We start from the raw sequence: 12117 nt of genomic DNA, 5'->3' as shown, positions 1-12117 counted from the left end.
TGAATGAGTAGGTGCGTCCAAACCTTTGACTGGTACTGTATGTATGAATGTACAGTGGGAAGAAAAAGTGGATTTCCGCATAAATTGTACATAAAAATGTATCTGATATTCATCAGTCACAACAATAGACACAGTGTGCTTAAACTAATAACACGCAAATTATTGTATTTTTCTTGTCTATATTGAATACATCATTTAAACATTCTCAGTGTAGGTTGGAAAAAGTATGTGAACCCCAAGGCTAATGACTTTGCCAAAAGCTAATCGGAGTCCGGAGTCAGCTAACCTGGAGTCCAATCAATGAGATGAGATTGGAGATGTTGGTTAGAGCTGCCTTGCCCTATAAAAAAAAAAACTCACAAAATTTGAGTTTTCTATTCACAAGAACCATTGCCTGATGTGAACCATACCTCAACCAAAAGAGATCTCAGAAGACCTCAAATTAAGAATTGTTGCATTGCATAAAGCTGGAAAGGTTTCAAAAGTATCTCTAAAAGTCAGTCCACGGGTAAGACAAATAGTCTATAAATGTAGATATTTCAGCACTGTTGCTACTCTCCCTAGGAGTGGCCGTCTTGCAAAGATGACTGCAAGTGCACAGCGCAGAACACTCAATGAGGTTTAGAAGAATCCTGAGTGTCAGCTAAAGACCAACAGAAATCTCTGGAACATAACATCTCTGTTGACGAGGCTACGATACATAAAACACTGAACAAGAATGGTGTTCATGGGAGGACACCACGGAAGAAGCCACTGCTGTCCAAACAAACTGTAAGGCGATCCTGTCCACCAATTGAAGCGCAACAGAAGTTAGGTGATGCAACGGGACAACAACCCAAAAGACAGAAGTATATCAACAACAGAATGGCTTGAACAGAAGAAAATAAGCCTTCTGGAGTGGCCCAGTCAGTCCTGACCTCAACCCAATTGAGATGCTGTGGCAGGACCTCAAGAGAGCGGTTCACACCAGACATTCCCAGAATATTGTGGAACTGAAACAGTTTTGTAAAGAGGAATGGTCCAAAATTCCTCCTGACCGTTGTGCAGGTCTGATCCACAACTACAGAAAACGTTTGGTTGAGCTTATTGCTGCCAAAGGAGGGTCAACCAGTTATTAAATCCAAGGGTTCACATACTTTCCCACCCTTCACTGTGAATGTTTACAAGGTGTGTTCAACAAAGACATGAAAACGTATAATTGTTTGAGTGTTATTAGATTAAGCCGCCTGTGTTTGTCTATTATTGATGAAGATCAGATCAAATATTAAGACCAATTTATGCAGAAATCCATTTAGTTCTAAAGGGCTCACATACTTTTTCTTCCCACTGTGTGTGTCCAAGACTACAGTGATTGAACATATGTCTAGAGGTATCACACTTAGGATTCAGTGGCATATAAGAGAAAGGCCGGAGAGGCGTGTTTCATCTGAACTTAGATGATCAAAACTCGACCCCCTATGACTGGTAGACACACGGAGATGACACATTAACGCAATGAAGAATCAATGTGACAACAACCATTGTGAGAAAGTGGGTGAGAGATAACAAGACCTGGTGACAACAAACATGTGACTGATACTGTATGTGACAATGACTGGCTGTAGTTTGTGAACATGCATTGCAGTGTGTGTTGTGCATGTGTGTCGTGTGTGCTTGCAGGTTCCATTTTAGTCTCGGTTTCCATTGGGAACACTTAGAGACACCATGTTCACTTTACTTTCCCAGGGTGATCAAAGTAGCTTGTGTAATTGCTCAGCCTATATTAAAAGACACAAACGAACTTTGTGACAAGAGTCCTACTACAACTAACATAGTAAGAGTCATATGACGTGAAGAGAAGCAGGGACATTTAGGGGTGATATAGTTTGATTACCTACAGTGCATTCGGAAATGATTCAGACCCCCTTCCCCACATTTTGCTTGGTTACAGCCTTATTCTAAAATGGATTCAATAAAACATTTTCCTTATCAATCTACACACAATACCCCATAATGACAAAGTGAAAACAGAAATAACTTATTTACATAATTGTTCAGACCCTGTGCTTTGAGACTCGTAATTGAGCTCAGGTGCATCCTGCTTCCATTGATCATCCTTGAGATGTTTCCACAACTTGATTGGAGTCCACCTGTGGTCAATTCAATTGATTGGACATGATTTGGAAAGGCACACACCTGCCTAGATAAAGGTCCCACAGTTGACAGTGTATGTCAGAGAAAAACTGAGCTATCGAGGGAGAAGGGCCTTGGTCGGGGAGGTGACCAAGAACAAGATGGTCCCTCTGACAGAGTTCCAGAGTTCCACTGTTGAGATGGGAGAACCTTCCAGAAGGACAACCATCCGTTAGGCCCTTCTTATGGTAGAGTGGCTAGATGGAAGGCACTCCTCAGTAAAAGGCATATGACAGACCGCTTGGAGTGAAGCATGGTGGTGGCAACATCACGCTGTGGGGTTGTTTTTCAGCAGCAGGGATTGGGAGACTAGTTAGGATCGAGGGAAAGATGAACAGATCAAAGTATAGAAATATCATTGATGAAAACCTGCTCCAGAGGCGCTCAGGACCTCAGACTGGGGCAAAGTTTCACCTTCCAACAGGACAACGACCCTAAGCACACAGCCAAGACAACAAAGGAGTGGCTTTGGGACAAGTCTTTGAATGTCCTTGAGTTGCCCAGCCAGAGTCCAGACTTGATCCCGATCAAACATCCCTGGTGAGACGTGAAAATAGCTGTGCAGCGACGCTCCCCATCCAACCTGACTGAACTTGAGAGGATCTGCACAGAAGAATTAGAGAAACTCCCAAAATACAGGTGTACAAAGCTTGTAGCGTCATACCCAAGAAGACTCGAGGCTGTAATTGCTGCCAAAGGTGCTTCAACAAAGTACTGAGTAAAGGTTCTGAATACTTGTGATATTGTAAACGTGATATTACATTTTCAAAAATGTATAAAAACCTGTTTTTGCTTTGTCATTATGGAGTATTGTGTGTAGATTGATGAGGGGAAAAAAACAACATTTAATCAATTTTAGAATAAGGCTGTGATGTAACAAAATGTGGAAAAGGTTGAGGGGTCTGAATACTTTTCGAATGCACTGTAGCTCCCATAGAACACAATACCATATTGGTCTACCCATGATGAGTACACCGCTTCTGTTAAGTTGTCATGGCCTGAGGAGCTTTTCCCATTCTAGTAATTGTATTTCCATGAGGGAGAATGGGGTTGAGGGCACTTACCCTAGAGGAGGCGGTGGGGGTGGCGGGAGCAGAGGGCAAGGATGCGCAGCTATGTGCGCTGTGCGAGGCCGAGGAGGAGGAGCGGGTGGGCGAGGCCGTGCGGGAGCCGGGTTTGGAGCGCCGGCCCCGGGAGCGGAACGCCGCCAGGCCGTGAGAAGCACCCTCCGGAAGGATGAACTTCTCACGCAGCTCCAGGTTGGTACGGCCTCGGGCTGGAGTGAGGGAAGAAGGTGAGAGAAAGAAAGAGAGAGAGAGAGAGGAGAGAAAGACAAAAGAATGGTCAAGTCTACTCAACTATGGCTGCAGTACGTATCTAGGAACAGTACGAGGCAGAGAGTCAGTGCTTCCCCGGCGAGTCACTGCTCTCAGAGTCTGTGTGGTCAAGTCAGTGCTAGGTAGAGTGGGGCGAGGGGAGGGTTGGAAATCAGAGGCAGTGAAGTGCACTTCCGGATGGGCTACTTTTAAGTGGAGGAGGGAGTGAGTGTTTCATCTGTAGTGTTTGTGGCGTTGCAGAGGAAGGCGGCAAAGCATCCTCACACAGAGGTCAGAGGTCAGTCTATGCAAACTGATAGAAAGATGCTCAGCAAGAATGGACTTTAATAGTACACTTGTATTGCTAAAGCCAAACTATTAGAACAATATTTACATTTGAGTCATTTAGCAGAGCAACTTACTGTAAGTGAGTGCAGACATTTTCATACGGGTTTATATGGTTATATAGCTAGAACACAGAGGTACGTCTGTCAGCCAAATCACAACCTCTCTTCTCTCACTGAGGGAGTCGCTCGGTTCACTCCTTTATTCTTCCCCCTTAATTCATAAACCATGCGTTCGGTGCGAAATATGTGGGGCATGCCTGGTTATGCTCTTGGGGGAGCCCCAATACAGTACCAATGGGGACTCCCATAGACACTCATAGAAGCATTCTTAGACAAGATGGTGCAGCAGCCCCAGCACACAACACTCAAGCCCAGAAAAGCCAGCCACAGTGTGAGAGAAAGAGGGATGAGAGAGCTGCAGTTAGCATTAGCAGCAGGGCACTGGAGCCGCGGTCAGTAGCTATACCCAAGACGGGACACACCCCCTCAGTCATCCACTAGCAACAGCAGCAAGACCAGTCAATAATAAATGGGTGCGCGCCCTGTAATTACGGTCCCCCAGCGAGCCAGGTGCACCCTCTAATTCAGTCCCCGCCCGCCATCACATAAAGAGCCGCTTCAAGCGCTATTAGAAACCCAGGCTGGCTACACCCAGGTCTTAGACGGTCTCTGTTTTTTTTTATGGGACTGGCCCGTTAAACTATGCGGCCATTTTGGATCCACATGGCAACCATCACCACCAAGACCAGGGCTGGCCAAACCCTGTTTTTGAGTGGGAAGCATGACGCGGATTGGCACACAGACAAGACTTAGACATGTGTACACATACATATGCCTAAACAGACACAAACACAAGGACTAGAATGAGAGGTTGAGCTGGATGGCTAGATGGATGGTTGGACGGACAGAGTGGGAGAAATGGAGGGATGGACAGTGGAGCAATGGAAGAGAGAGGGAGTGTAGGTACCTCTGCAGCAGAAATAGCCAGGAGTGACCGTCACTGAGAGACACAAGAGACAACGTGAAATAGTGGCGTGCTCACGGTGAAATGGAAATACATACACACACATTCCTTCTAATTAGCTCTCTCGTACACACACACACACACACACACACACACACAAACACGCTTGCCTCTCTCACTTCAACACAGAGGTGAACACAGAAGACCGTGGCAAAGAGAGTAAAAGAATACAGGTGACGTCCCCAAGGTTGAGGAGGTGAGCAGGTGAGCAGGAGGAAACATCAGGGACCAAAGTGACAAGTGGCTAAAACAACTTGAAAAACAAAGACACAGGTCAATGACTTGGACCTATAACCTGTGATAGGGATCCTCTTGTGCTAGCATTAGGCATGTAGCCAGAAAGGGTAGGAACGTTAGTTCAGTGTCACAGTCAGCAAAGCACAGCAAAAAGCCCCAAACAAAAACAAAAAACAACCAGAGGAAGTGAGAGAACGAAGAAGAAGCGGAGGGAGAAAAGGGGGAAAGAGAGCGAGAGAGAAACCCAACCTATACGAGATGAAATGGTGCTACTGGAGTCGGAGCGAAGGATCTTAAGTCCAGGATGTTGCACTGGAAGGAGAGAGAAGAGGAGAGAGGGAAGAAGGGAGAGGGCAAAAGGAGAGGTAAGGGAGGGAGAGAACTGAAGATCGTGCACCGTGCAACACTACTTTGAAAGAAGGACCGGGTAGCAAGAGAAAGGAATGCATGTACAAAAAACAAAGGCGGAGAAAAAGAATGAGAAAGGAAGAGATGAACGAAGAGATGAGAAAAAGAATGAGAAAGGAAGAGATGAACAAAGAGATGAGAAAAAGAATGAGAAAGGGAGAGATGAACGAAGAGATGAGAAAAAGAATGAGAAAGGGAGAGATGAACAAAGAGATGAGAAAAAGAATGAGAAAGGGAGAGATGAACGAAGAGATGAACGAAGAGATGAGAAAAAGAATGAGAAAGGGAGAGATGAAAAAAGAGATGAGAAAAAGAATGAGAAAGGGAGAGATGAACGAAGAGATGAGAAAAAGAATGAGAAAGGGAGAGATGAACAAAGAGATGAGAAAAAGAATGAGAAAGGGAGAGATGAACTAAGAGATGAGAAAAAGAATGAGAAAGGGAGAGATGAAAAAAGAGATGAGAAAAAGAATGAGAAAGGGAGAGATGAACGAAGAGATGAGAAAAAGAATGAGAAAGGAAGAGATGAACGAAGAGATGAGAAAAAGAATGAGAAAGGGAGAGATGAACGAAGAGATGAGAAAAAGAATGAGAAAGGGAGAGATGAACGAAGAGATGAGAAAAAGAAGGGATACCAACAGAGAAATAAAGAGGAACCACAACAGAGGGAGAGAGAGCGATGGAGACCATTCAAGCCCGTCTTCTCAAAGAACTATCACAGAGGGATGAAGAGGAAAGAAGGGATGATGATGGAGAGAGAAAGAGAGAGAGATTGCTCTGAGGAGCACACCAGACAGACCGTAGACAGCTTTGGAAAAGACAGAACTCTGAAAAATGTAAACCTGAAAGGTTATATGTACTGTATATGTCCGACTAGGTCTCGTTTAAACAGTTCACCATTGTACCATATATTTACCTTTTGCACCTCTCGCAGTGTATCCAGTGGCTCGCATTTTGTATTCTGCATTTGTGTGCGTACATACATTCCGTTTTAGTATTTGTTTGCATGTGCGTGTGTCTGTGCATAAATAAACTCACCTCTGCAGGGGTCGTTCTTGACCAGGAACTCGTCCAGGGCCATCCAGCCCCCACCGACCCGCACCATGACCGTACTGCGCAGGATACGCACCAACCGCAGCTGCTGCGAGTCACCAAACTAACACCGCGGCGGAGAGGAGAGGAGGAGAGAAAATGAAAAGTGGGAGAAAGAGGGATTCAAGTCACAAAGTATAACAATTAAGAATCCATAGTCATTATACACAGCAGCCCATACTAGTCTGAGAACAAGGGTACGCCACTCCATGCAAATTATACTCCAACTCCCATGCAATGACGATACCACTAAAATCACCCATTTGTCAAAAGCCCAGCTTACCCAACAATCAAAACATCTCTGAAATATTTAATTATACCCAACACTCAACTTTGTTTCATGCAGAATGACATTTACACTTCAGAGTTACTATGGTAAACTGCTCCATCACCCAGCAAGCAGAACTCTATGAAGCAATACCAAGTCAGAACTATCTTTGATTAGCCTGGCTCCGTTTGTGCTATCTCGTCAACTCTTTGGTAATTTATGGTCATTGTGACAATGACCATAGAGTTGGCAAGACAGCACAAAACAGATATGGGACCAAGATGAATTTATAATTACTCTCAGAACAGCATGATTTCACCAATTTCCACAGTCCAAAGCCAATAGAATCAGGTATTATCGCCCTTATCATTATAACCCATTCCAGTTTGCCAAATCGAAGTCATTCTCAAAACTAAAACCAAATCTGCAAAATCACACCAAGAGAAACAACTCAATGCCCTATGAAACCCACTTCCATGATTCGCACCAACAGTGTAGTGCTACATTTGATCGGTCAAACATGAAATGCATTGTCACCATGGCAGCATTTGTTTTTTGTGTGGCGTCGAATTGAGGCCCCTGCATTGGTGGAGATCCAGGAAGCAGATTTCAAAGGACCGAACACGCGAGTCAACTTTACCTGGTTTCCAAGGAAGAACTACAATAAATCCAGCAGACATGGAGGAGGAATAAACAAAGAGAAAGAAGAAGAGAAAGAGTGAAATAACATGGAGAGACAAATATTTCAAACTCAAACCTGTCATCGGATAAGACCTCATTTGGATAGAGAAATAAACTGTAGCTTACTCTATGCACACATACTGTATATCCTTCACTAAGACTTTTTACAATTCATATTGTAGTTACTTGTCTCAGAGCCATTAAAACCAACAATTAATTTGCCTGAAAAAGCAAAAGGATGCAGTGGAATTTGAATGACGTGGACACTATAGGTGATCTTATTTCCTATCTGTCACAGTGTGGTTAAAGTGCCACTCGAGAGACAAAACAAGATGGATAAGTCAATGAAGAGTGAAGCCAGACAGACAAACATACACAAGAACAGTCAAGACAGACAGGGAGGTGTGTGATGCCATGTGACAACGTGACTGGAGCTCAGTGCAGTTAGTTTATAGTGCGGTGTCTCTGGCCAGACACTGGATATCATTAACCCACGGACAATGATGATGTAGTTCACACAAAACAACAATGGTAGTAGTTGCTAATCCTGGAGCTGTGATGGCGTAGAAGTGATATTTATTATGGTCATATTAGTTTGTTGGTGGGAAGCACACACGGCATATCAATCCCTTAGTGCTGTGACTAGAGATATATGATATGTTAAAGAGCATTGGGGTGCAAAACATACGGCCCCACGGGTCAGATATGTCCCGTGGGACGCTCTTTTTTGGCCCGCCGGTTTCTTAGTAATTATCAACAATGTGACCACCTTGTTATAGGAGTATATGACAAAGCTTAGAGAAGCTGGCTTACAAAGCCCAATATTTCCATGGATACAGATGAGTGCTACTGTTATTGGCTGGCATTTAAATACGTGAGGAATGGAGTGATGTCATTTGTTAGTTCAACCACAGCAGTTATTGGTGCTCAAAGAAGTAGTGACACACAGCCAGCATCAGAACAAAAACTATTCTGTGTCCAAAATGGCAACCTATTCCCGATATAGTGCACTACTTTTGTCCAGGGCCCTGGTCAAAAGTAGTGCACTATATAGGGAATAGGGTGCCATTTTCAGACGCAGCCCTAGACGCACCATGACTGCAAATGCAACAATTTAAAACACACACATTCTTAACATTACCAAGATTCACTCTGTCAAGTAACATCTGAAAACTGTATTTCGCTAAGTAGAAGCTGTCTAAGCTATTTCTTTAAACAATATTACGCCCACAGCACTGTAGCCTCAGGTGTAACTCACCTTGTAATTGCTCTGGCCTATCTACATTTAAAAATACAATATCTCATACCTAATACTAAGTCATAGTACGCAGACAATATATAATAGCGTGTTGATTAACTGTTGGTAAATATACACAGCCACTGGCTGAGGAGGACTTACTCTGTACTTGTTCTCTCCTATCTGCTCCACCTGGAACCGCTTGGCACATTTACACTGTGCCACCTGTCTGGTCACCTGCAGAGTGAGAAAGGAGAAAGAGGGAAAGTCACAAGACTGGCTCCATTAACCTCCAATTTAGGAGTTGCTATTGGACTGGACAAGTCAAAGGCCCAGCTTTGTTGTTCAAAAATAAGTGTAATTTTTAATATCTGGATATATACACGTGTGTGTGTGTGTGTGTTCCTCACCTCGTCTTCTATCTTGTCAGCGTCGGTGGTGGGCCGGTAGGCGTCCTTGTTGGGGTGCAGCGCCGCCACAAACTCGTAGTAGTCGATGTAACCGTCTCGGTCCTGGTCAAAGATGTCTGCCACTGCCGTCATCTCCAACCTGCTGGTGGGGAACTCTGCACAGCACAATCAACAGTCAGAAAAAAATGTAGGACTTGTGACCAAGATGTAGGACTTATGACCAAGATGTAGGACTTATGACCAAGATGTAGGACTTATGACCAAGATGTAGGACTTGACTACAGTTTAAGTTGGAGCAGGCTATGAGCAAAGAACAGCGCTAACGATGTGTAGCTAGCTCTGAAGAACATACTTGAGGCCAGGATGCCGTCGATGAACTCCTGGCGAGTGATCTTTCCGTCCTGGTCCTTGTCGATGCGTCTGAAGAAGTCCATGACGCGCGACTTCTTGTGGTTCATCCAGCGCATGTACTTCTTCCTCCACACGTCAAAGTCAAAGTTGGCAAACTCTTTCAGCTGGGGACAAAGACAACGAACATAAATGTGAGACAAATGAGGAAGAGCAATATACTTAGAGGAAATCATGTGTCTGTTTTGACAAGACAGCATACAGGAGAAAAAACAGGTCTGAAACTCGCGGTCTCCAAGCCCTCTACGGCTCTAATAGGGGAGATCAAGGGACGCTACAATACCTCTTCAAGCCTGTCGAGGGCGTCGTTGAGCTTCCGCTGGCGGTCGAGGGCAAGCAGCCACACCTGCTGCCACCTTGAGCATAGCTGAGTCAAGCGGGGGTTGCCCCCGGCGACTTGCATTGCCGCCTGTTGTTGATGCTGTTGTTGCTGCTGGTTTTTACCTGTAGGGCGAGAAGCGAGAGGTGTCATGATTACGGTGGATTACATGGGTTTAAATGTTGAGGACACTTGATGGAACGTTTGACCATATTTTGGTGACTTTTATTGTGTTTCTCCATCAGTGAAGTCTGTCAGGATGGATTGTGAATGTTTGGGGGTTAGGCACCCACTGTATATCTTCGCTTATGCATTCCTAGGTCGATATGTATTCATATGTATTTAGTATAATATAATATCCATGCATCTCTGGGAGGTAAAATAAGGTAACACACGAGCTCCTCTCCTCTCAGCGAGGCTGCTAGGGGGCTCTGCTGGTTTCCTCTTGTAAGTCTTGGTCACTTTGTCCACGTCAGGCTGCTTCCGGGTCATCTCCTCCATAAACACCTGGGAACAATATATTGACGTGAGACACAGCCAATCAGAAAGAGTGATAATTATCATAGCGACTAAGCCAATGAGGGTTTGAGAAAAGTAGGCTCCTTCCACCTGGTGTTCTGTGATGAGTGTTTTGAGCTGAGGGATGTCCTGTGGAAGGGTCTCTCCGTCACGCTGGACTAGGGTGGTCTCCGCCCACTGCAGCCATGACAACAGCTCCTCCAATAGCGTGGCGTTGTTGAGTAGCTCTGTCAGAGCAGTCTCCAGACGCTGCTCGTGCTGTTTGGCCCATGTGAGGACCTGCAGAAGCCAAATGCACCAATTAAATGGGTGAAATACTAAATATTTTAAACAATTTCCATGACTCTCTGGCCCAGCAGGACTTTAAAATATTTACCCCCCCCCCCTCTTATCTCTATTCATCCCTCTCCCCTTCTCCAGCCCACCTACCTCTTCGAAGCGGGAGCGGACGATGGTAATCCAGTGTTTGATGGTGGTGATGCAGTCGGCGTGGCACGTGGTGAGGATGGCCTCGCCCTGTCCCGCGGCCCGGTTCACGTCGGTCCTCTTCTCCTCCACCGTGGCCATGAAGTCCCGGTGGGTGTGGAGCAGCGTCTGCAGAGTCTCCGCCTCCTCAGGCAGCACGCCGCGGAACCGCAGCGTCTGCTCCGCCTCGGACAGCCACTCCAGCAGCAGCTGCACCGCCATGCGAAACTCCTCCGCCTGAGTGAGACGGGTGACAGAGGGATCATGACAAGGAACGAGAAAAAGGTTCTCAGTTTTATTGCGATTCTGCGGTCCAGTTTAAGGTATTATATATACTGCACTGTGCTCGCACAGACACCATTCATCAAATAACAGATGGACTGAAAGGATTTGTACCTGTGCATGAAATGGTCATAAAAAAAATGATATTTTGTAACTTCCAAGTATTGTGTTAATACATAAAAACAAAAATGTCACAGCCACTTGGCTTCTTCTTCCTAACTGACCTGTTTGAGGGCCTGCTGAAGACGGGTCTGCTTGGTGACGGACAGGGCACAGACTGTGTCCCAGCGGTTGCTGAGCTCTTGCAGTTGAACCTTGACCCAGGCGGTGTCGTCGCGGCCCGTCTCCATCAGTTCTCTGGCTGAGCGCTTCAGGGCGTGAACACTAGTTGTCCTCTTTCCCAACTCCTTCTGGAAGGCCTGAGGAGACAAAACCAAACAGTGGTCAAACAACATGGAAACAATGTTAACCTAAACACAGAGCAGGGCGATATAACTATTATGAATGAATATATACTACATTGGTCCTCAATAAGAAAAAAATAGAGTAATGTTTGAGAAATAAGTATTCAAATGTAATGATGTTTGGGCAATGCGCCACTGGGCAAATCAATTAATGGCTTTTTGTTGTTGTTGTGTGTGTTAAATTTTACCCCGTTTTCTCCCCAATTTCTTGGTATCCAATTGTTTAATAGCTACTATCTTGTCTCATCGCTACAACTCCCGTACGGGCTCGGGAGAGACGAAGGTTGAAAGTCAGGCGTCCAAGCCGCACTGCTTCTTAACACAGCGCGCATCCAACCCAGAAGCCAGCCGCACCAATGTGTCGGAGGAAACATCGTGTACCTGGCGACCTGGTTAGCGCGCACTGCGCCCGGCCCGCCACAGGAGTCGCTGGTGCGCGATGAGACAAGGATATCCCTACCGGCCAAC

General features: G+C 45.4%; 1 protein-coding gene across 1 annotated transcript in view; it reads right to left on the bottom strand.

Annotated features, from left to right (window-relative positions):
• Positions 1 to 12117, bottom strand: part of LOC135550031 (microtubule-actin cross-linking factor 1-like) — a 264531-nt gene that overhangs the window by 5867 nt on the left and 246547 nt on the right. The window contains 10 exon segments of the mRNA XM_064980467.1: positions 3237 to 3448; positions 6543 to 6660; positions 8945 to 9019; positions 9193 to 9347; positions 9545 to 9707; positions 9884 to 10044; positions 10315 to 10426; positions 10529 to 10717; positions 10868 to 11140; positions 11410 to 11604. Coding sequence (XP_064836539.1) covers positions 3237 to 3448; positions 6543 to 6660; positions 8945 to 9019; positions 9193 to 9347; positions 9545 to 9707; positions 9884 to 10044; positions 10315 to 10426; positions 10529 to 10717; positions 10868 to 11140; positions 11410 to 11604 — 1653 coding nt within the window.

Source organism: Oncorhynchus masou, chromosome 12 (assembly GCF_036934945.1).
Source record: "Oncorhynchus masou masou isolate Uvic2021 chromosome 12, UVic_Omas_1.1, whole genome shotgun sequence".
NCBI lineage: Eukaryota > Metazoa > Chordata > Actinopteri > Salmoniformes > Salmonidae > Oncorhynchus > Oncorhynchus masou.
This window is presented reverse-complemented; position numbering and strand designations above follow the sequence as displayed.